The 26,024-nt window shown below is 38.6% G+C and overlaps 1 protein-coding gene across 3 annotated transcripts in view; it reads left to right on the top strand.

The window, feature by feature from the left end:
* Positions 1 to 26,024, top strand: part of acot7 (acyl-CoA thioesterase 7) — a 58,732-nt gene that overhangs the window by 21,668 nt on the left and 11,040 nt on the right. For 2 of the 3 annotated variants that reach the window (XM_080898731.1, XM_080898729.1), the window contains exons 4-9: positions 3,134 to 3,225; positions 3,522 to 3,636; positions 4,721 to 4,735; positions 5,301 to 5,387; positions 19,893 to 20,009; positions 24,056 to 24,240. In XM_080898731.1, coding sequence (XP_080754857.1) covers positions 3,134 to 3,225; positions 3,522 to 3,636; positions 4,721 to 4,735; positions 5,301 to 5,387; positions 19,893 to 20,009; positions 24,056 to 24,240 — 611 coding nt within the window. The remainder of the gene's footprint in view (positions 1 to 3,133; positions 3,226 to 3,521; positions 3,637 to 4,720; positions 4,736 to 5,300; positions 5,388 to 19,892; positions 20,010 to 24,055; positions 24,241 to 26,024) is intronic. The other variant, XM_080898730.1, reaches the window with a different exon arrangement.

Below are 26,024 nucleotides of genomic sequence, written 5' to 3'. Positions count from 1 at the left end.
CGATATAACAGAAAATAACAAGTTAACAATCTCCCTCTTTCTTTTTTAAAACACACACAAATAACAATTTAAAAATTGTTATTTGTGTTGTAATCTTTATAAAAAACCTAAAAAAAACCCCACCTCTTAATCTTTGGTATATGGCGAGGCGCTGTAGACACCCAAGTTTGTGATTGTGTAGAATTTTCAAATCAATACCATGGTTGCATCTGCTGAAAATCTCTGTGAAGCTTAAATCTCAGTGACCTTGACTTCAAGGTCAGAGGCCAACTTTTTTGAAAATCAGAGCAGTTTCACATTTATAACACAGGTATGTCTACTAGGAGGCTGAAGGGTAGCACTATATATTTATTAGGGCTGCCACAAACGATTATTTTGATAGTCGACTAGTCACCGATTATTTTTGCGATTAGTCGACTAATCAAATCCATTGGACGTAAAACGTACAGCACCAGCACCCATCTGCTTTCATATAACTATCATTAGCTTACAGCTTTAAGGGCACTATTTATTCCTTGATGTTGTGACAGAAAAAAAATATACCTTTAACAAGGGGGCCATATTACATATGAGGAAACCTACTGATTTATATTACATAAATTGCTACTTTTAGGACTAAACTGACATGTCCACTGCACTTTTCCAGTCTCACAGATGACATAAAGTTTTAGCTTACTCATATCTGTACCTACAGTACACATATCAATGTTTAATCTAACATGCAGTACTTTGGACTGTGGGAGCAAACTGGGGTGCAAAGAAAATCACCAAACACAGTAAAAAAAACAGCAGAAAGGCTCAAACTCATACACTCCCTGTTGTGAAGTGAATGCTAACCTACGTCCCCGTTATACACAACAAATGCTAAAGTAAAGTTATCTAAATGCTTTCTAATTGCGCTGAGGGTATATTTTAGATTTTGCATAATTTATTTTTGTTTTTGGCAGAACATAGACTGCTTCTTCTGATACTGCACATAAAAATCTTGAAGAAACAGTGAAAATAAACAACTTTCACTGCATGGGATCATATGTGTACTTTGTGTCCCTGAGAAAAGCATGCAGAGTTATCTTAAGATCTAATAATTAGCCCTAAGGGGCACATTGTGAAACTGTTGTATTTTCAAGGTCTGCCTCAAATTTGTCTTGCCTTCAAAATGTGCTATGCCTGTAAGCGTGATGCAAAAGAATATGTGCTGTTTCAGTAGATGAACTGTGAAGGATAAAAGGTTGCAGCCTGGACGAGGATATGGTCAAACATTGACATTGTCTCCATTTGATGTAGAGGGATTTTAAATTCAAAGCCGGTTATCTGGTTCCTTTTCGATCAAAAAGGGCATCAGTCGTACTGGGAATGGTTCTTCCATCCTTTCTTCTTCCCTTCTCGCTTCTCTCTCGTTTCTCCCACCACCCTAAACACAGTTCACTTCAAGGTCCATCAGTAGCTAATAATAGAGTAGAGTCACTCAGTCTTGGGTAGAGTCAAGGATATGTAAATATCCCTCCCTTTTTCCTGTGGGCAACTTCCTGGTTGCTGACAAAGGCGGGCACAAATGAGAGGAGGAGGAAAGAAGCATGGTTGGCATGGAAACGAGGCCTGGCTGTCTGCACAGTTTTTAACTCGGGTGTAAAATGCAAATGCTATTTTCCCAGGAGTAGCCTGTTAAAAGCTGCTCGCTCAGCTCTCTTCTCTTAACTTCACATGTCCTCATGCAAAGATCCCAGCTGGTTCACCGCTGAGACACATATTAAATGACATATTTTCTCTAAGGCTGTAAAGATGCCTTATTTTTAAGCCTGTGGTCATGCACATTTATGAAATTTGACTCAAGTTATCGTAATAAAAATGCAAGACGTTCAATAAAACATTTTGCTCATTCAGGCCTCAAAAAGGACTTCAAAGCTCGAAAGCTGAAAAGTTAATCGGATATTGTAGGTAAAAAACCCTTTAAAACAGTAATTTCACTTCAACCTGCTGCCCCGATGCTGCCTTTAATCTGCGTGCCATAACAACGCCAACCTAAAATAGCCCCTCTCTCTCTGTGTGTGTTAGCAAATTAAGTGAAAAAGTGTGGGCAGAGTAGAACAGATATATCACTATGACAACCTTGCTGGCTGATTGCGATGTAATGTGACTTCTATGAGTTTTGTTTTCTGATCATCTCGTTCTGAATTTTCTGTAGGAATTCAGAGTCAGTGCTATAGCCTCCAACTGCCAAAGCATTACACTGTGGTATAACCAACATACATATTTGTGCAGACACTTGATGATGAATGAGTTGCCATGGTTTCATTGGTTTCATAATTACAACACTGAAATGCAGAAAATTCAGGATTTACAGATACGCCGGGCTTAGCTAGCTACGTGACTGTGAGTACTTGTTTTCTGAACAGGCAACAACTATTGTGTTTGAACACAAAGTGTTTTCTTCTCCTTTTCTTTTCACAAGAAAGACGAATCTTTTGCAAACAGGCAGCGCCAATTGACTTGTTAAAAACTGAAGTGGCCTTTATTGTGGTATTAATAAAAGTGTCTGTTTTGACAACAGCCGTTTCAAAATTCTTTGCTCCATTGTTGTTTTATTTGAAAGACAAGATGTCAAAATTTCTCGCCAATTAGATTATGGTCACAAAAACGTTGCTTCTTCATAAGATAAGATAAGATAAGATAAGATAAGATAAGATAAGATAAGATAACCTTTATTAGTCCCACACGTGGGAAATTTGTTTTGTCACAGCAGGAAGTGGACAGTGCAAAAGTTATGACGCAAAAATTAGAATACAATAAGAATAAATACAGTACACAGCTGTACAGAATAGAATAAAATAATATACTATATACAGTAGAATAAAATAGAATAAAAATATACAATAAGATAAAAATAGAATACGAATGCTATATACAACTGAGTAAAAATACAACGATGCCAGAAAAGATTATTGCACTTAGTGTTATTGCACATGTGTGGATGTGTGTGTTTGTTCAGTTAAAGTCTTTGTTGTGGAGTCTGACAGCAGTGGGGAGGAAAGACCTGCGAAATCTCTCGGTGTGGGACGGAGAGATTTGGTAGAAATGACGCGTTCCCTGACATTTTCCCTAGGACAAGTACTCAACCTTTTCTCTGTGACTGCAGGTGCCAAAAAGCTGGCCAACAAGGCAGCGCTGTGGTACGTCCCCTGCTCTCTGCAAAATGTTGACAAGATCATGGAGGTGCCACCCATCAAGGTACATGGAAACTCAAATTGCTTGCATCTTAAAATTGTGGCAGCTTCTCTGTGTCTCAGTGACCTTTCCACCCACCTTCCCCCAGCCCCACATCTAAAATGACACGAGCAAGGCTATATGGTCAAGATAGAAATGACTGACATTTAACAATGTGAAAAGTCCCTTTCACTCATCTTTGTTTTGAATACCTGCTTGTTGCAATTCTTTGCTGTACTCCTCGTGCATTTGTGCAGAGAGTGGTGTTCGAGTGGATCTATGCACAAGTGTTCAGCATGTTGAATATATTCTTTCTACAGTATGCTAGTGCTGAACAAGAGGAGGAGGGCAGGAAGCGCTATGAGGCTCAGAAGATGGAGAGATTGGAGACCAAGGCGAGGCCTGAAGAGATGATGCCATCTCCACCCAACCCAGGTAATATATTCAAGCTCAGGGTCCCATATCAGTTTGCAGATACAAAACCACAGCTATAGAAGTCGTTTCCCTATCTTACAAGTTTTCAGTGATGATGCAGATATGAGTGAAATTTCTTCCATTTCCTCCCTCATGGGGTTTGCTAATAGTATGCCATAAAAATACTAAAAATACTGTACAGCCATCTTTGTTGTTGCCCAATTAATGCAGTGACGGGAGAAGCAATTAGTTTTTTGATGTATTTTCACTGCTGGCACCATGAATTCATGCTGAGCTGCAGCAGGAAGTCAAAAGCAAATGCTTTTTTCAAAGTTAAAACACAGAGATATTATTGCTGAATATCAAGATAAAACAATGATAAATCAAGCAAGTGAAGAATCCCTGGAGTGCTCTCAGAGCGCGTCCACAGGAATACATTTAAACATTTAACATGTAAACACGTGGGCCCTAGCATCCTCACAAGAGCACTTGAAGAACTCAGAAATGGATCCATTTGGAAACACTGCTGCGTGGGCACTTCTTTTCTCATTTCTGAGGCTTTCTTTCTCTGGCAGGGGGTGATACCCTCTTGAGTTAGCTTTAAAGACACCTCCTAAGCCGATTTTTTTCAGAGCCACTAAAGTATGTGTTTTACTTTGACTGTCTTCACACACGAATGGCAAATTGGCTGGTTCTTATATTTCGCTTTTTTACTCCACTTGATGACTTAAAGTGCTTCACACAACATGGCTCATTCATCCATTCATACCAACAATTATTTCTCCGTTTAAGTGCTTTCAATCTAACATTCACACTCTGATCTCACCAGTTTCAGCACCACTCTCACTAAATGTCCAGGCAAAGACATCTGTTTTATTTTCTTCTTCTACTTTTATGTTTCTTCTTTTGTAGTATTTTCTATAAGTAGTCAGGCCTCTGCTTCTTGTTTACATGTTGTAGGATTGAGTGGTCATGTGTTCTACATTTACGGGTGTGCATTAAAAGTATTGTATTCATCATTAGGTGCTATATACATGTATTCATCCATATTAAAACTGTAAAGACTCTAATCGAATTCCCTAATTTTGTCACGCTGCTTCATCAGAGGATCCACCAAAAGGTATGTGATCAGCAAGTAGCATGGCAGAATCTATTTATGCATGAAGGTGTTGTTGGCATTGGCTTGCTTTGCTCACACATTTTATTTTTAAATGAATTCAATTTTTTTTAGGCTGACCGATACAGACATATTTTAAGACTGATACAGATAGACAGATTTGTTTCTTTCAGAAACACAAAACAAACATAATTCCCTGTTTATTTATTATGTGCACTTGTTTTTGAGTCATTATTAACACAATATAACAGTAAAATTGTGGATTAGTTGTGTATGTGCCTTTGCTAAGTGCCTTGCCAACGGGGAAGTTGCAAGAGTGCCCTCTGGTGGACAAACTCTGCAAACCCACTCCACATAACATGTCCGAAGGGTGTTTTTCCCATCCTTCCCTTTTCTTTTCTGTTTCAAATCTTAATTTGTCACTGCTGGTTATACATATCAGTACCAATATATTGGTAAATGGCTTATATTGAATGATACGATGGCCCTGTTCGTCAAGCTCTACCTTAAATTGTTTATTATTTTTTTATTTTTCTGTTGAATGTGTGTTTGTCTGTTTGCCTTGCAGAAAAGCACACTGTTGGCTTTAGCCAGTCGAGTCTGATTCATCTGGTGGGCCCTTCAGACTGTACACTACATGACTATGTTCATGGAGGTTAGTCTATTTCTTTTTCTAGATACATTCACTGATGAAATGTTGTACAGTTAATTTCATACACTAATATGTATCTGAGAGCTGAGCATTTAGCATTTTTTTATACTACAGCATGAGGGGACATGAAAAAACACACTAAATTCTTGATGAAGATTTAGGTTAACTACAGTCTGGCTTTTAGATGTGTCTTCTATAAACTCAGTGTTATTAAACACATGACTCATTAGTCATGACTGAAACTTCATTTATAGAATAAATTATTAAGCTGTTAAAGATAGAAATACATTTTCACACTATCAAAGAGGGCAAATTAACATAGCATTACATGGTTCAAACTAATGAAGGCTTCATACTTCCTCTTAGCCTTAATCCAGTCTTAAGCATATATATTTTCTTCGCATCCAAAGCTATATTGCATGAATGAATGGGTCGGATGTTGACTGCTGCTTACTAATCATTTGTATGAAGAGCCTACACACAACAGTAGCTGATGCTACTGTATTCTATGCACATTCACTGGATACTTTATAAGGTAGACCTCACTAGTACTGGGCTGGACCTCCTTTTGCCTTTAGAGCTGCCGTTATTCTTCATGGCATAGATTCAACAAGGTGTTGGAAACATTTCTCAGAGATTTTGGTTCATGTTTACATGGCAGCATCACACAGTTGCTGCAGTATTATTGGCTCTACATCCATGATGTGAATATCCTGTTCCACCACATCACAAAGGTGCTCTACTGGATTGAGATCTGGTGACTGTGGAGAACATTTCTATACAGGGAACTAACTGTTATATTCAAGAAACTAGTTTGAGATGATTTGAGCTTTATGACATGGTTTGTTATTCTACTGGAAGCAGCCATCAGAAGATGGGTACACTGTGGTCATAGAAGGATGCTCACTATCAAGAGCAATACTCAGGTAGGTTGTGGCATTTAAATGATGGAGCCTAAAGTTTGCCAAGAAAATATCTCGTGCACCATTAAACCACCATCACCTGAAGCACTAAAACAAGCAGGATGGATCCATGGTTTCATGTTGTTGACACCAAATTCTGCCCCTAACATCTGAATGCTGCAGCAGAAAATGAGAATTCAACATGTTTCCAATTTTCTATTGTACAATTTTGGTGAGATTGTGCAAACTTTAGCCTCAGTTTCTTGTTCAGTGCTGAGATGAGTGGCACCCGGTATGATCTTCTGCTGCTACAGCCCACGGCTTCACTGCTTGTTGCGTCTCTAGAGATGCTCCTCTGCATGTCCTGGTTATAACTTGGTTGTTATTTGAGTTACTGGTGCCTGACTATCAATTCAATGCAGTTTGACCATTTCCAGAGTACTGCCACTCACTGGATATTTTTCTTTTTCAGACCATCCTCTTTAAACCTTAGAGATGGTTGTGTGGGAAAATCCCAGTAGATGAGGGGTTTAGTACCTACAGCTGTGCCACGTTCAAAGTTAGTTAAGTCACTTTTCTGATACTCAAATATTGATATGCCTATATTCACTGAGTTGCTGCTATGTAATGAGCTGATAAGATACTTCGTTTATTGAGTTGATCAAGTGTACCTAAGAAAGAGGCTGGTGAGTGCACATCAAAGATAATGTAAGAAAACAACCAAAACTTGCTATTTGCTCAAATCAGTAGAAAGTGAAATTTTAAAAGTGCTTTTAGTTTTATTCACACTGTGTGATTGATTCACTAACAGCTGCTGACAAGCCATTTCGGAGCTCAGTGTTTTCAAGTTGCCGTCTGCCATTTGTCATCTGCGTCTGTCAGACTTCTTTGTCATTCTCACGCAAGTAAAACAAAGAGCATGAATGACATGCTGTTTAGTATTCAACGCAGGGACAGGTCAGCCCATTCACTGCCTCAGTACAGTATGAAAATTCTGCAGGGAGTTGTGGAGGATGAAACAGCTGCTCAGAGTGGAGAACATACAGTAAGGCAAACAGGTTTGGGCAAAGTGAGACAGATTTAGAGGCGCAGAAGAAGATAGCAGCAAGGAAAGACATAAATATAATATAATATATACTGTGTTTGTTTTTTGGTGTTAATGCTTGTGTTAAAGTAAAGGCAGAGTAACCCATGTCTGTGTAGGTTCTGTGTAGGTGGAGGTTAAAGTGGGATTTTGCAGGTGGGGGAACAATAAATACTGGTGTACCAGTGCACTGGAGGGAAATGACTCCATAACAAATAAGTCTGTTTCTCAGGCTTGACGCTCTTTGTGGATTTTGCCAGCTAAGTTCTTCCATACATATGTTAAATCAACCATCAACCATCAGGGCTACTTTCCAGTTTCTAGCCTGTATAAAGGCAGCATAAAAGTAGTATTTGGCAAGTGCTGCTAAAGAGCATTATTGGTTTAAATTTAAATCGATGACTCTTTCAAAAGGGCACCTAGAATCGATTCCTGCAGCCATACCTAAACACACTTATTTTGAAAGATTATCTAGATTAGTTTTTGATTAACATTAAACATAAAACAAAAACTGCATGCGCAGAATATCGGTTCAGAATTTGCCAACTTATCTCACAAATACGGGTTTAAAAGCTGTTTTCCTCTGGAAGGTGTATCTGCCACCATCTTTGCAGTTGAAAAATTCTCATATAAATTTAGTGTCATTTCTGTCTCTTATAATGTCTCTACTGCAACCCATGACCTTACCTAATGGTGACCATGGAGACCGCACTCTGCCCTGCACCACTGCATCTAGTCCATCACTGAAAACTGTAAACAATACTGCAAATCACCCAGTTTAGCCTGCTGTGCTCTGCTGTGCACTGACAATAGTCTCTCATCTTCATGTCTAGCCCTTTCATTATTACATCTTTCCCCTTCGCGAAGAGTAAAATAACACACATTAGCATTTTTTTTTGGCCTGGAAAATACAACAACTATACCTTTAAGTAGGAGACCCACTGTGTGCCAAACTGCTCATATTTGTTGAGCTATTTGAAATGTTGCAGGAAATGTACGCAGGTCCCTTGGGTGACTTAACTGCCTCGGTGGCAATAGCTGCAGGACATGAAGCCCATCAGATGTAATTACTCATTAACTGAAGGCGCAGGAATGCTTTTCTGGATCGTTCCGTCCCACTTTAACCTCTAGGTGCAGGTGAACAAAGAGGAATGTTCCAGTCTTAGATGGCAAATGGATGTCTCTTTCTCATTGCTGAACCAAAAAATACATCTTATATAATGTTGTCAAACAAGCAACAGAAAAGAACTCAAGCACAGCATCAAGTATTAGTGAGAGTTAGCTGTTAGATTGATTTAGGTACTGCACTGATGATCCACAGGCAGACTGCAAGGGGACTTTTTCCTCAGAAGCAGACACCGTGACACAGCAGATATTGACTGCCTGCGATTGAGAACAGGTAAAACCTCAGCTGACACATATGCAGAAATAGTTGCTAGTTAATTTGTAAATTAGAAGGGTCAAATGGACTGGCAAAAAACTCAAGGACAGGAAAAGCATTGGCTGGTCCAGCACATTTAGAAGCAGGAGAGGCTTCTACTCCCCTTCATAACCCAGGGGGTTATGAAAGAGTGGCTCCAGGAAAACTTGGTGGGCAGGATCAGATGGGTAACTGCCAGATTCAATGCTCTGCCAAGTAAACAACTGTCTGAAGTTAGCAGATCAAGTGGAGAGACTGGCTCAAGGTTTATACTTTCAGCCTCATATTAGCCCTAGCTTGGGGGTTACTGGAAACATGCAGAAAAGCATACGTGAAACAATCCTCAAAACCAACACTGTTGTAAAGGAACATTTCTTCTGGTTGGGCTCATTGTTCTTCCTTGAGCTTTTCCATGAGCAGTGCTATATTTGAGTCTGTTCTTACAGTAACAGTGTCTGTTCATATAAGAGGACACAAAGGCAGGCTGAAAGAACAAATAATAATGACAGAGAAAGAAGCAACACAGATCAAATACAAGAAGAATTTGGACAAAATCCTTCAAGGACAAACTGGTAAGAAGGGACTGGTCATACAAGTGGAAAAGGAAAGGAAGACAGGAAGTAAACTATAATAGGAGGATAATAATGAAAAAGGAATCTACATATAAAACCCAAGACAATGACAAATTGCTTCCTTGGGTAAAAACTTCCCCTATGAACAGGGAAGAAAAGACTTAAAGTCAGATATGCTTTGGAAGCTACCATTCCACCTGAGCAGGTTAAAAAGGAGGTAAAGGTGTTTTTAAATGTATCTGAATTAACCCTCATGGAAAGCATGCAGGGATTGATAGAAGTATTCTGAGTGTGAAGGATCCCTGTTATTAGTTTGATGGAACACAAAGCTGTGACTAAAGCTATGAGGTCTGTGAGTGAGAAGTTATTTCTCCCATTTGTAGAGGAATTTGTGCAAAAACTATCCCTGTTATTGTAGTGTGCACACAGAACAGACAGCTTGTGGACCATGAAAAACTATTTGCTGAATTTGTAAAAATAAGCACTTGGATTAGCACGACTGACTTTACCTTTAACCCCCCGCATAACAGAGGCACAGTCGAAGAACTGCTGATTTAATCCAAGGAGAAACGTCCTTGAGAAGCATTTTTCTTGCTTTTAGTGCTCTTGGTGTCCTAAGCGAATGGAGAACATTTATGTGCATGTGTGCACTGTTGCATTGCTTAAGTAACTACTTGGGTGGCTGTCGTTCTGTGTTACTTGCATAACGGCACTCTGGTGTTATGAGGAGGAATGCAATGAGGGAAAAAACAAAATGCTGAACAACGAAGCAGGAAATAAACCACTGAAACAGTGAGCGGAGCTCTTTGTAGCAGGAGGTACATGTGCTTGTTATCTGTACTTCATGCTACTTGAGGTGTGTGGATTTCGGGCATGTTAAAATTTCTTGCTTCAAAAATTCAACCATTTTTATGTAGCGAAACTATTTTTTAATAGTATTATAACTGAAAATCTGTGTCTGTACAACCCTGAACAGATCTTTTTAGTTTTTTTTGGTTTCCTTCTGGATGCTGCTGGGTTTTATCCACACTTCCCCTAAAAACAACCTTTTTTCAGTGTACTTTAGAGAAAAAGAGAAACAAAGCACTGTGCAAACAGAAAGCGAACTAAGATTAAAGGCAAGACGAACAATGAACGCAACGAGGGTAGCATAGTCAGATTTGATGTTTAAGCCAACTGTAACAACAAAAATCTGCTTATCTGATGTTCCAACCTTATAATAAGCAAACTCTTACTAGAAGGCATTCAGGCTGCCCTTCTAAAAAAAGAAAAAACAGCATTTTATCAGCGCAGACCAGATGCCTTTTATCAGTTGAGATATATTGTTTGGGCTTCGATGTTCTTGCCTCATGCTGACATTTCTATTGAGGTCAGCTATGTAAAGAGGCCATCAGAGAGACACAGTATATATAAGGAGGAAGAGAAGCAGAAGAGAGATGTTGACTGAGAAAGAGAGAGGTGAAAAGGAGACAGGACGGGGCAGCGGGGGCGGGGGAGCAAGGTGGGACATATAAGTCTCGCACGTGTCACGGTTGCCTTTTTAATTAAGAGGGTTTGCTGAGAACTCTGCCCAATTAAAAATCAAATGTGGAACAAGCATGCAGGTCATTTAGAACGCACGTATGCACACGCTGCCGACTTTTTCTGTACATGCCGTTGCTTGTTAGGCAGTGTTCCCTGTTGTTCGCTTCTGCTGCCTTCACTGCACTTAATTTGTTTACATAACCAAGTGAGGTCACAGAGCCAGGGTGTACGCTCTCAATACCTTACAGTCTTTTCTCCACTTGGGTAAGGAGTCTGTACAGAAAAGGAGTGGGTGTTCCTGAGTTGTTAGACGTGATTGGCTGGAACCACTTATGTCACCCCTAGATCAACTGGTAATCCTGACCCTAAAACAGCCATGTCTAACAGCTGAGGAAGGCCCGCTGGTTTCCTAAATAAATCAATTACCTCTTGACCTGTTTTGGTTTCTAGCATGCAGATGCAATGTAGTTTGGATATTATTCAACAAACTTCCAATATGTTTTCAAAAGTTTATTTTTAAAACTGATTTCTACTGAGGAATATAGTCCCTTTGAGGTATGTGGTGATATAGAGCACTGTTTGAGAAGCACAGTTGGTTCCTTTCATCCCAGCAGGTGGTTTAGAGACAGATGTCTCAAAAATTAGTCACACAAATCCAAAACTATATGCATGACTACATAGTGCCAGGAATAAATGAGAAAACACATCAGTGGATTTTGAAATGCAGTTCTGGTGCTTTCACAATCTATGGTGAAAGGGCTTCCTTTTCCTTTTTTTTTTAAACTTTTCTTTGTTTTGTTGCTTATCCTTTACCATCTGCTTACTTCTCCTTATTATATCCTGCCCCCCTTCTCTCTCTCTCCCTTCTCTCTCTGCCCGCTCCCTCCACCCATTGTGTTCTAAGGAAGCGTGCCACCTGTTTCTATGGAAACAGCAGCTGATTGCCACAGGTGGACACCACTGCTACCCGATTAAAACAACTAGAACAAAAAAAACAAAGCGAGAGAAAAATAAAAAGACAACACTGTAAGCTGTGTTTTGTAATGTTTGTCCACGCATATGCCATGTTATGAAGAAATCGTGGACTGCTAATAGACAGAATGTCTCTCATGCCACCAATTAATGTGTGCATCTGCACGTTGTGGTTCTGTGCACAGGTACTTTCGCTTTCCGAATCTCTAAAAAAAAGAAAAAAAAGAAACAAAACCAAAAAACATCAATGATATCTCAGAAAACCACTCCTGCAGAGCTAAACCAATGCATCACAGTAAGAAAGCAAATATTTAATCCTGATTTTAAATCAAGTTTGATCTATAATTAAGTTCAATTTCAAATTTAGTTTTATTTATATCACAACAACAGTCATATCAAGGTGCTTTATATTGCAAGGCAACGACCCTACAATAATTCAGAGAAAACCTCAACAATCAGACGATCTCCAATACTGTGCAGGTTTATATGAAAGAAAAGATTCTTTGGTTGTTCAAAAACACATGCATTACAAAAACCTTTTAAAAAATTACAAGTAAAATATTTGAAACTGCTTATGGTCATATTCATAGAAGGAAAGCACAGGAGCTACATGATGTTAAAACCAGGCATTAGCAGGGAGTAGTGTTAGAGAAGCGTTGGTTTAATTGTGCTAAACAATATCTTGAAATCAATAGAAGAGAGAAAATGCACCAACTTTAACTATCGCAAATTGATTCAGTGCATCACAAGCTGATAGACTGGTATAACAAGCCTGTGTTGGATCCTATGTGAGTTTATTTATCTCTGCCTACCCAATAAAGTCACTCTGCCCCCTCAACTGAATTCTGCTGATATACCTCAACTATAAGTTGCACTAATTGTGGGGTCTAAGCAGGTCAGACTTTCTCTGAAAATAAAAAGAGGCGATTCATTAACTTGTGTAGTCAATTTTAAAGCATGTCCATGCTCAAAAATTGCCAAACAAATATATAGTGTATTATGTGTTTATCTTGTTTTTTGCTTTTTTTGGTTTGTTTTTTTGGAATAGGAAAGTGACTTGAGCCAATTGTCTCTTGTTAAAGTTGGTTTCCTGTCCAGTTCGTATGGTCTTCTGCTGATCCAGTCTGTATGTCCAATTCACATGGATACGCACACTCACCGACCACTTTGTTAGGTACACCTACTCCACTGCTTGTCAAAGCAAAACTCTAATATGGCAGCTACTCAGTGCATTCAGGTATGCCCATATAATCAAGATGAACCAATAAGGTTAAAACCGAGCATTAAAAAAAGGGAAGAAATGCGATTTAAATGACTTCAGCAGTTGTTGGTCTATTTCCGAAACTGCTGATCTACTTGGATTTTCCCACACAACCATCTCTAGGGATTAGAAGAGAGTGCCCCGAAAAAGACAAAATATACACACTGAACGCAGCTCTCTGGAGGTCAAATAAGACTAGCTAAACAGTTTTGAATTGATAAAAAAAGCAACAGTTAGTAAGATAACCACATTACAACCAAGGTACTCAGAGAGGCATCTTAAAGGAACAATACAGATAAAACAAAATAGCGCAGTAGTGAAAACTATGAATTAAGGAAAGATGAAAATATCAAAAACTGTAGTTCCTGGAAAGGCCGCTTGAGACAGGCCAGAAACCTCCACTTTATAATGCCCAAATTTACAAATGAATGAACTGAACTTTTTATAGCTCCTCAAAAAGCTCTTTAGTCTCTATAGATAGTTTTCCCTCTCATATAAGTTTGTTTTTTATAACTCACCAGGTGAAATTATAATAAATCTTACATGTATCCATTTTTATGGTTGTCCTCCAAACTATGTTGCTGTTTTGGTGAATGAAATCCTAGTATTTTATTCGTATGTTACTTACCATTAATTAGTAGGTATTTCTTAACAGAAAGCAGCCATGTCAATCACTCTAATGAAGGCCAAGGTTTACATGTTGAAAAATAATTGACAGGAGAAGATGAAACACACCTTCATAGGTGGCGAATCCCTTTATCGAAAAACATGTTTTGGTTTTTTTTTTTCAGAGAAATTCCATTACAGGAATTTTATGAGTCATTTTCTGTGGCATCAGGTAAATGGTAACTATGACCGTGATTGTAATTAGCACATATAGCATTTTTTAGGAGGCACACGCTGTTTAATAAAGCTCACCCAGAACGTTAAAATATACAAAAAATGTAGCGTATGGGACTTTGTAAGAAGATGTGGGTGGGTTGCTGCATGGCAGTAATGTTAACAAGAGCTGTTTCTATAGTAACAGCTCATTAGGAGGCAGTTTGAACCATTTGATACTGTCCATGATTAAAGCACGTGTTGGGGGGTGGGGGCAGAATTGTGGACAAAATTGTCAGCTGTAGATGAGGACAGACAAAATGCAGGACAGAAAAAAATAAAGACGCAGTTATCGAAGGGGTGAGTATAGGAGGCCATGAGAGAACGCATAAGAGAGGCTGAGGTCTCTCATGCTTTGCTGTCGATATCCTTTGGTCTCACATGTCTCTGCCTTTCATCCATGGGTGCCTTGCGTAATGTGCGGAGCTGGTTCTAATTAAAAGTGCTTGAAGTTAGTACAGAGAGTTGATGGGCAACAAGAGCTGCCTGGAAGACTTCCTTCATTGTTCTCATTGTGCCTGTTGCCTATGGAGAGCATTGTCCGTGAAGATTTGGGAAAATCGTCACAAGGAATCTAATCACTGAGGTATTCTGCCCCGTGGCAAACTGGGCTGCACTACGGACTTTGTTGCTAATTGCCCTTTTTTTCCCATTGGAGTGAGCTGTCTTTCCTCTTCACACACACGCTGCCCCTCCCCCTCCCGCCTTCTGTGTTCCCACCCTACGGCAAAGGGAGAGTCATAGTGTGCCATGTCATTCTGTGAATGTGTAACGCCAGGCCCAGGGCTGACTTGGCCTTGCATGTCCTCTTTTGCAGTCTCACATTGAGCCTCACTTTAACCTTTTACATTGACTGTACAGAGAGATTTGTGCAGGAGTTGCATTAGCAGTTCCTCTGACGGTAGTGATTAATCAAGACAAGCATCTTTGGTCCCCAAGGACAGTGCAGTCTTTAACTTGATGTGGCACAACATTGTAGTCATAGGGTTTTGTTGCACTTGGTAGTTCGGGAATCCAAGCTGATCTTGGAAGAAATAAATGATATGCAAGCATTTATTTGGGTTCAAGAAATGTGGAATATGTGCAGCTAAAATGAGTTGTCAGCAGTTACCTGATTTTGACTGTTGTCTCTTCTGTGGACAGTAAATAAGACACTGCATTTACCAAAATTGCAGTTTAGCTTTTTTAAAATTAGCTTTTAAAATTTATTTCAATTAGTACAAAAAATGTCTGCCAGACAGAAGTGAACCTTTAAGTGTCAATAATGCATTGTCCATGATGCTCCTCCTATGTACGTTTTCATGTAGTTCATGTACACTAAAAGTTGCATATTTCATGCACATGTTACACAGCCACTTATGTGCTTAAATGTTGGATTAATAAGGAACTATACACAGTAAGTAAGCACTTTAAATAGGCGACACGTGGCATGTAGTAGGATGCAGATGAAAAAGTAAAGGGCTATATGAAAGAAGTTATATCTTATTGATTTTATGTGTATAAAACATGTTTTTATTATATATTTAATGTTTTCTGTATTTAATGCTTTCTATTCTATTCTATCCATCATGTCCTGTCCACGTTACAAAATTTTTTGGTTTTTTTGTAGCTCTGGTCAGTTTTTAATAAAACAACTGGGGTCCTAGCGTCCCCCATGTTCTTTATACACACTGGCACGCACTGCTTTTCCCCAACAACAACTTAATTTAATAGCAGCGCTCTGAAGTAAATACAGCCTATAACTTTACTGCTGCTGATGAGTAATGCTAATGAACTAGTCTGGGAAGTGCTAAAGCATTTTCCTGTAATTTGACAAGCATATGTTGTGGAAAAAAACAAACGTAAACTTAACGAATTTTAAAAATGTAGATAATGTTGACGATTCTTCATAATTGCCTCTCAGCAAGGTCATTAAACTTTTAGCGAAAAAGTGCTTGTAGTTATTCTTAGCCGCCAGAAGTCTCTGGGTTTATCTGTTGACGCATGGCTGCTTCCGACTCAGATACTTTGTTGTTTGAAATGACGACAAACAAGACATTAATATAGAAAATGGAGCTGCACTATCTACTTACTGCTTATCTGGCTCAGTTAGATTGCTGCCTTAAATTCTACTCCCAGATTTCAGCTTCAATTGTAATAACTTTGTAACAAATCTGAGTGTATGATTGATGTATAATACAATAAATTATCTTTTCACTACCAAATGCCTTAACTTTAGTGGAAAAGATTTACATAAAATGTTGCAGTTCATTAACAGCTGAAAAACAGCCCGATGCCTGGATGGTTATCAGTTTATGTCAGGGAAGCAAGATTTTGCTAAGCCAAATATCAATATTATTATAACTAAGAAGCTCATCATTCAAAAACTGAAATGACCTTTAAATAAAAAGTCTTCCTAAAATCCTAAATGATAAAACACATAATGTAGCAAAGGGAAGGACAGCTGTTTACTTACTATGTGTAGAATCTTTAATATCTACTTACAGAAACTGATATTTCAGATCAGATTCTGTAACAGTGAAATATCTGGCCTTTTGCTGTTAAATGCTTTACTCTGTTAATGAGCCGGTTACTAACTTCGCATGTAGTCTAGTCCTGGGTGGGGGATTTTTCCTGAAAACAGCTGCTTCCTCTGTTTAAAAACATCGATCAGAGCTGTGAGACGGAGAAAATAAATGCAGCTGAAATCCAAAACAACAGCTAGAAGTTGTTATAAATGTTAGGATGGAGTAAAACCGCAGAGCCGGGTGATTATGTGACCTATTTTGCATGCAAACAGTACTATGAAAAATTCTCCCTTTTTGAATTTTTTTTTATAAGGTAATGATTAAATTTGTTGGTAGATAAAATGGAATGAGCTGAGAGGAACTTTCAGTTAGAGGGGGATCCTAACAAACTAAAGTCGGGAAGTTTACCACTTTGATGTAATGCGGCATTTACTTTCAATTTTATCATCTTGTTCAGGTCAGGATCCATCTCCATTAAGTGTTACATGCTCAGACACGACAGCTACAGGCTTTGAATTGTAGTAGCCTGCTGTGCCTTGTACCCAGGGGAAATTTTCAATCTTAGGTGAGATCCCATCAATTTTCACAACATAGCAGAAATGAAAAAAAAAACAAAAACAAAGCAAAACACAAAACAAGATAAAAAAAAAAGTTGCTTTAAAAAAAGAAAACCCCAATTAAAAACAACTTTGCAACAGATTTAAGGACATAATTTTGTTTTCCCAAACACATTTTAGCTTAACATACATATTGTCCCATTTATGTGTGGCAACAGCATTTCCTTAAATGTAGTCATATCATCAGCCTCAATCAGAGAGCACTTTTGACAAATATACTTAATCAATCAGCCGTTTTTTGTTTTGGGTTTGAGTTGAACCAAATAATCACACATCAGAGTCAGCGCTAATCCATTTTCTATTTTAAAACGTCCTGTTGGAAAGTCATGAACTAGTACAGTCTGTAATGGTTCTACTTAGCTGGACAGTGTCATTTTGCAGACACTGGGACGGTAAATAAAATGACCATTATTCTCTGAACATGATTTGGGGGTAAGAGCATGTCTCAGTAATAGCGTGTTTAGTTCTTAATCAACTCAGTGGGCCCACTTTTTACAGTGAATGCTGCATTTTGGAGAAGCGGTACATTCTGTTTGTACTCCCACACATTTGGCTGTCACAAACAGAGCTACACAGTGCAGATGGTATGAACCCTCGGGAGCCAAATCAGCAATCAGAAAGCACACTTATTGATTTGCTGTAACACAAGCTATACAAAAAGCAGCTCAGAGGGAACGACTGAGGCAACCGGAGTGTCTAGCGGAGGGTACGTCTGTCTTCAAATGAGCGTAGGTGCACAAAAGCACATGTGAAAGAGTGCACATACTCTTTCACAGAGTGCACACACTCTTTAACAGAACAGACAAGCAGACGCCATCCTCTTTATTTTTTTCTGTTCATTTTAAGCCACACACTTGCTTTCTGCGAGAGCTCAACTAACAACTGCTTCCTTTGCATTTGACACAAGTTGCCAAGTTGCGTGTTGTTCGTGTAATCTCTAAACTTTGATTTCAAACTGTTTTCTTGTACATCAGACTATTTCCAAGATTTATTTGCAAGTGAAAAGGTGGTCTGTAAACTTTTTTGTTGTTGAATTGTTTGAAATGTGATACTTTTCACTAAATCTGTCTACATCTTAATCAAATGCACACCTTCCTGTTGACTTTAAAAGGAGGCTGTTGAGCTTTTGTTGTTTCATCTCTCACAGAGAACAGACTTCACTGTTGCACTTTGGAATAGCTGCAGGGCTGAGACTGAGTACCCAGTCATTGATAACGACTGTAATAACAAACTGCGGCAAACAATCTATCCAAGTCTTCTTCACATGTGTTACGACCACATGTTTTCATTTTCTTGAGAAACAGCTCTTTGTCTTTGTGCAGGTTGTGTTCCAGATACTTACAAGCACCCTGTTTTTACCAAGATTGGGCTAAACACATTGACTGCTCACAGCAAACACAAACATTTATCTCTGTATGCGTTTCAAACACGCAGGGCTTACTGGCTCTGCCTGAAGCGTGACTGTAGCTCACTAATTAATGTTTATTTGATCTGTAACAGTAACAACAACGCGTTGCAGTTTTACTGGAAATTAGATCTTAGCCAGACGGCAATTTTTCCTAACTTTGTGCTTCTTGCCTGGCCAACACCGGTTCAGACGTTTTGTGCAGGAATAATAATTTTACACTCTTCAATCTCTTCAGGCTTCTTAGGACACTCATTATGTGCAGGGCTGTATAAACAGTTTGCCAGTTTGTCTGAATGTATACAGTAGTGAGTTTTACTATACCCGTTTTATTAGACTCACACTGTGCCTCAGAAAAAGCAGTGCAGGACCAGTGGTCATTGTATACAGTCAAACATTGCATTGAAGGAAAAATGGCACAATTACTGCCTGTAAACTATTTGTATGTACTAATTTGAGAAAATATTGTTACTTAGATTTAACATAAAAAAATAGGTTTTGGTAATGTTACTCTGTCCTGTTTTAATTTAAAATGTAAATAAAAATGTAATATCATTTATCCTGTTTTAATGGTGCAGACAAATGACCCGTGTAGTGTCTGTAAGTGTTTTTTCAATTTGTCTTTTCATTATATGTTGTTTACAGTGGATAAACAAGCTGTAATTTGAAGAATTACCAAACATGGGGGAAACGTAAAAATTAATAATGGCTTTTATTTAATTGAGCCCTGATGACATCTTTCAGCTTACCGTGAGCTGGCTGGAAACACTTCTGGTAGACAGTCAGCTCATACACATTAGACTAATGCGTCTGAAAGAAAAGGTAATGTTGAGAAAATGGCAAGCAGACTTGTTCATTATTTGGCATTTAACTTTAGGTGGATAGTTTTCTAATTGCATTAGGAATCCCATTAGCTTCCACATCCAATAATCTCTTCTCAGTGAAACCGTGTCTCGAACTTGGCGGCAGCTTGATGACTACATTTTCTTTTAAAAGCTTTTGTCGATTTAAAGACAAGCGAGTGTCAAGTTTCACTGGGGATGAAAAGAGTGCTGGATGCTACAGGTTGTACAGGCTCACAATCACATGTTGGTCAGTTTTGCTTCATTCTTGACCCTGAAAATGTATTTTTATTACTCACAAATAACAAAGCTATTTTGTAGCTTGAGCAGAGAGTGGAGCACATTAGCTAATATTCACATGTAGCATCGCTACAGAACTGATGGACGGGTGGTGTCATTAGTGTCTTATTGTTCAAGAGAGCCACAGTGGAGTAAGAAAATGTGGTGCAAAAGGGTTATCTACGCAGCTTCTTTTTTGGCTGGACTGCATGCAATAAATTAAAAGTGTGTGTGTTTGACACAGGTGTGACCATGAAGCTGATGGATGAGGTCGCTGGCATTGTGGCAGCTCGTCACTGCAATACCAATATTGTCACTGCCTCAGTGGATGCCATCAATTTCCATCGCAAGATCAAGAAAGGTGAGGATAACACAGAGAATACACTCATACTTTTAAATCTCTGATACTTACAAATATCCAGAGATGCAGGGAGATATTTCTGCGTGATTATTGCTTTTTTTTTGTCTTGTCCATTTGCTTTACCAAGAGGAATGCTGCAAAACGTTTTCTCGCCTTTTGACCAGAGATGATAAAATGGAAACTCTAAAGCGTTTTTCAATTTAGCCTCTGGCGGTGCTGTTTTAAATCAACTAAGCCAACGTTAACAGCTGTCACACGGTTGCTATCCAAGGCCAACTGTGTTTTGTAGAGCTGCCACTACATCTGGAAACACACACCACTGTTAATAATGACCTAACTATTTTCCATTACCAAACTTTGTCTATTTATACTGTATTTGCTGTAAGCGCCTTACAGTCTGAAAGGTTCAGATGAACAAATTCTAAGCCTCTAAATACCTTTATCCATGTAGCCTTTGATATTTCAGTTGGAAAATGTGTCCAGTCGAACACTGGAGTGCAGAATTTATTGCCAGGACTTCCTGGATAAGTTCGCTTATCCAAAGTCCTTCAGGGACAGTCATAATAAAAGCAATTCTAAGAAGGCAGGAACATAGTCTCCTAAAAAAGGCACACATAACAGACATACGTATGATGCATGTCTGACAATACAGTATAACTGCAACCTCCTCAGTTCAGTTCAGGGGGGGGGGGGTGAACAGCACAGAGTGGTGGAGATCCATGACCACATCTTTCATCTGCCCCTAGTTGCTCCACTTGCTACCTTCATCTGTCCTCACAGTTCAGTTAGTGCTGACATGATTTCCCCTGGCTCCACTGTGACTTAGGGGTTATGTCACTTCTACAGTTCTCATTTTTGCTCTAGCTGGTCAGGCAAAAAAAAAAAAGTTACGTTTAGGGAAATAATGGAAATAAGTATCAAAACAAAAAGGATCCTAAAAAACAGCCACTAGCTTTGTCGTCTCTACCTCTGGATTTATTTTGTCATTTTATTTTTATGCATTTTCATCTTGCTACTGTTTCTTTTGACAGTTGAATTGCTCCCAACTGTTTGGTGCTAGCATTTCAACCTTTGCCACATAAATATATAAAGGAACACACAAATGTCTTGTTAAGGTCCTGGTCACTAAGTGCCAGACATCTGGATAGCTTAATTTTAATTGTGGTAATACAGTAGAAAAATTACAAAAATTTACCTAGTTGTGATACCTGAGAGGACGGTGGACTTTTCACTTTAAGCACCATAGATAAGAACTGATTTGAACTGCCTCAGAGGTCCACCTTTGAAAAATCACAGAAGACACAAAGAACACCAGAATTATAGAAAAAAAAGCAGACTTAATAATTCAAATATTGAGGCACTGATGAGGATGCACTGGTGATAATATACTAGTCAATAATGTACCATAGGAGGGTTCAGGCAGGGGTCTTTTCTGTGATCCATTATAGCAAAACAACCAGAGATACAAATAATGAGAAGAAAGGCTTGAAACTTCAAAAGGTTGGATGAAAGGACATTTCAGAGACAGGGACTGGAGCGCTGATGGTGAGAGTGAAAATGTGATACAGAAGAAAAAATAAAAGCACCAGTGTGTCATCGTGAGTGGTCACAATGTTGTTCTTGTTTATTAAGTGTACATTTCATTTCATTGAAAGCATTATTTGTTAAAACCCCGACATTTTCATGTACTGTCTAGCTAAAGAAAAAAAAAAAGACCCGTGGAAAGACACTCAAATGTGTTTTTGTCTTCAGTGCTATTTGTTAGTCAGTGAAAAGACTAATAGAAAAGCCTAGACTCCATCCATCCATCCATCCATCTTCATCCGCTAAAATAACAAATCTGTTGTTGTGTGGTATTACATTACATGCACACAGCACTGAGCCTGGACATGGACTGGGTACCTTCATCAAAGCAGATTAGCTTTATCAGCTCTTCAGACATGGGACTCTGCCAGTTGTTTTGGTTGGCTGACCTCCAATGCTGCACAAGTCAAGAGCTACATTCTGCATTAATCTGAAGGTCTTCAAAATCACCCATCATCAAGCCTCATTTTTGTGTAATGTCACTGAGCAGAGGTTGTTTCACTGAGCCTAATAAATCTTAGTAAGAGGTAGTTTATTTAAATGAGACTTGACACATGGGAGCATTAAAAAAATCCTCTAAAGGTCAGTCGACAAGAGAGAAATGAAATGCTTTAAATTTGTGGTCTCGGTTGCCAGGTATGCTGAAAAGACCTCACCGCAGTTACTGCACGTTATTATCTGTTTAAAGTTCTTTACCCATATGGATTTTCATGATCACCTTGTTGCCGTTTCCTAAATATCTCAGCATCCAAGGTTACTGAATGTGTGATAATGATAGCGTAATAGTCATCTTAACATATATAAAAATCTAGAAAGTTGAATTTTCTCAACTTGATTAAAGACCTTGTGCATATTGTTGGATTAAACATTACAGAAACTTAAAAGTGATTTTGGTAATTAATAATACTGTTAATTTAAGGCAGCTGTGGCTTAAACCTTGTATTTGGTGGTGATAATCAATTTGCTAAGCTCCGTATATCATTAGAATTCTTGTTGTTTGTAATTTAAGATTTTGGACATTTTTTGCATGGCATAAAGTTTGACTGTGTTATTGTCTCATGTGTGCCTACTCTGAACCTGTGTGCAGTTTTGCATTTCTTTGCCATCTCCATTTTTTTTCTTTTTACCCTCAGTACTTCAGTTCTAGGCTGCATCACAGAAAACCATAATCAAAACAAACACAAAAAGTTTGTTTGTTAAAGCCTTAAAAACTGCTTTATAAATGTAGTCTCGTTGTTCCTGTGTGTGTTTTCTTTCCACACGCTCTGGGCCTCCTCTCACACTTCAAAGACATTCATGTTAGGGTAACTAGCTATTCTAAATTGGCCCTAGGTTCGAATGTGAGCGTGAATGCTTGTCTGTCTCTTGGTGTCAGCCAAGTGATAGCCTGACAGCCTATCTAGGGTGTACATGGCCTCTCAACCTGTCACAGCTGGGATATGCTCCAGGCCCCTGTGATCCTGAATTGGATAAGAGGGTGGATGGATGGATGGGTTAGGGTAACAAACCTGGGTTTACTGCAAAAAGCCTAATTATTGACTCTATAAGCATATCTTTTGACAAAAGAGGCTTATTTGTCAAGAAAACCGAACTCATACCCATGAATTTTGCAGAGTATCCTGCATGAATACGAGATCTGTAACTGAACAACAGTCAAGTCTAATTCTGATAGAATTCTTGTATTGTTGTCATCGTGTCAGAGTGCTTTGCAGCTCATACACTGATAAAAGCCTTTCCCCCCCTTTTTTTATGTGCATCATTTATTATTTAGGACTTTGACTATTTTATAAGATCTCACTCATATACTTGCGATCTGTTCCTGACTGCAGGAGTAACACCTTCTTTCCTTGTCTCTATGGCAACTGCAGTAATATTACAGTACAGGCACATCAAAGAGAATAATGAAATACATCAACAATGCTCTGTAATATTATTTGATGACTTTTTTTCCCACCTCGCTGCAGTGACAAAAGGTAGAGAGCACATTTTTGAGTGAAAGACAGTTGGTTGATTAGATATCTGAGAAAGTGCAGCTTCAATATTACTTCAGCGTGAGCTTTTAGCCAGAGGTCGCCGGCCTGTCTCGAAAAGTCCATGATGCAACAATGTGATAGAGACTGCAAGACCAGAGCTGAAATCTTCCTCTGCTAGTTTATTATATAGATCATATTCAGTGTAATTAAAGCTATTTAGTATGAGTTTACTTACATTATTCAGTATTTTTGATGTAGCGGTTGGAATGCTGTGTTTTTGTGAAAACCTGATGCCTTGTGCAACTTCTTTTTTTCACCTTTATAAGACTAAGTGAAGCCTTAAAATAACTGCTATGTCTGAGAAATAGTAGAAAATGTTATGGTAAAGATCAAAAAAATGAAAATGTCTCTAAATGGCAACATATTTAGGTTTTATTTTAAAACACTGAAAATCAGAGTGCTCAATATCCTTTTCCTCTTCTTCCCAAGGGTGTGTGGTGACGGTGACGGGACGACTCACATTTGTCAGTAACAAATCAATGGAGATTGAGGTGTTGGTAGACGCGTCCTCAGTGGTGGAGGCAGAGAAGGGGAAATATCGTGCTGTCTCAGCTTTCTTCACCTTCATCTCCCTGGACAAGGACAATAAGCCCCTGCCTGTCCCTGCCCTTAAGGTTGGTATCGTCCAATCTCCTTCTAAAGTCTGCCTGTCTTTTAAAACCTTGATACATAATTTGTGATGTTATACTTTATTTTATATCCATATCCCTTAGTACAGAGTAATTACATTCACAAACACTGACAGTCAAGTCTGTTTTTTTACAGTATTCTAATGGAAAATAATCAAGGCATGGATTTTATTGCATTTTTGCTGCGATATCATCTTTTAAAGGCTAGTTATTTTTAGCTCGGTCTCTTCTAACTGCTGATAACATTTCCATTAGTAATTTTTCTTTATCGTGACATGTAAAAGGGCCATTACAAGACTGGATCAATGGAGCCTTCATATATAGAAAATGTTGAGTTGGGTCAGACTGATCTTTGATCCAAAACCACTGTAAAATTTTCCAGATAGCTGAAAAAAATGACAAATATGAAAAAGTATACTAATACTTTTAAGATTATATATTAAAGACTGTCTTCACAGACATGGTTTTTGGAAAGCTCAAAGATACTGCCCATTGTTTAGGAATTCAACATGTCAGACTCTTTAGAAAGCATTCAAATCCTCATAGTGTTTGGGTATTATCCTTCAGCAGTGAGCAGGGCTGAATGATCTTATTCCCACAAGATCTCTGAGATGAGTATCTCTGGGATGAGTATGCCTGACTCAGCACTTACTGCCAGCAAGCAAAGACTGCATGCTTACCTGCAGACAGGAGAGAGATGCCTGCTGTTTGTTCAGGCTCTCCAACACATAACGATCCAAACCTTGTTTTTATGCAAACACCGAGCTCATGCGCCATCTGTTTAAGTCATTAATATTAATGAGAAGCTATCTTTTTGCAATTTTACACAAGCGAGGAGCTTTTAAAACCATATTCTAAACAAAGCAATGTAGTTTGTGTTAAGGTTCACATTATTTTTAAGTGTCGTGATTAAGATTTTCACTCCATATTTTGTAACTGAGCAATTCAAATTCTACTTAATGTTTTGTTTGAGTTGTCGTTGTTGTTATTAATGATGTACTGCACTCCATTTTCTTGAGATGGGTGGGCAGTTTCAAATTTGGGTTAGGGTCATTATTCCCTCAAGTGCACTTGTACAAATTTCATAGAGTTTACACCAGAACTTATAATTAAACTAGAAGTATTTGTAGAATACTGAAAAAAAAACCCCAAAGGCAATAATACTAGCAACAGAAGAACAAAGAAGAAAACAAATAGTATGATAATAAGTACAAATAGAAATAATAAATCTTTGATTTTTGAAAATAACACATGTATTCTACAAAAATGCATTTTAACTCCCGCCTGCAAGACAGTAGTGCATGACACTATGTCCTTCCATGTTTCAAGTACCATGAGCGTGTAATAAGAAATTTGCAGGAAGAAAGCTGCTGTGGTTGAGAGTGAAGCGTGAAAAAGGATTGTTATAGGTGTGTTGTCATGCCACAAGTGCAGCAGTGACTCATTTGACCATCAGGTCACAGTTGAAGGTGCAGTGTTAGCCTTTATAAACCTTTATAAACCACAGCACATTTATTCAAGACTTCTCTGATGATGCCCCTGCAGATAGAAGTGTTCATCAAATGCATGTCGCCTTTGGTTGGCCTTTTCAAAAGTGTCTGTCAGTCCCCTGATTTCCATTTCACAAAACCTGCATTTGGTTTGCCCATTGTCTGCCTCTCCCTCCATGCATTCATTACCTGGTTTTCTGCCTCACGTAAGCTGCTCATTGCTTTTGTTTTAATAGGAGGGAATTGTAGCAGTTATTACACTCATTGTAGTTTCTATTC

The sequence above is a fragment of the Rhamphochromis sp. 'chilingali' genome (assembly GCF_963969265.1).
Source record: "Rhamphochromis sp. 'chilingali' genome assembly, chromosome: 12".
NCBI lineage: Eukaryota > Metazoa > Chordata > Actinopteri > Cichliformes > Cichlidae > Rhamphochromis > Rhamphochromis sp. 'chilingali'.
This window is presented reverse-complemented; position numbering and strand designations above follow the sequence as displayed.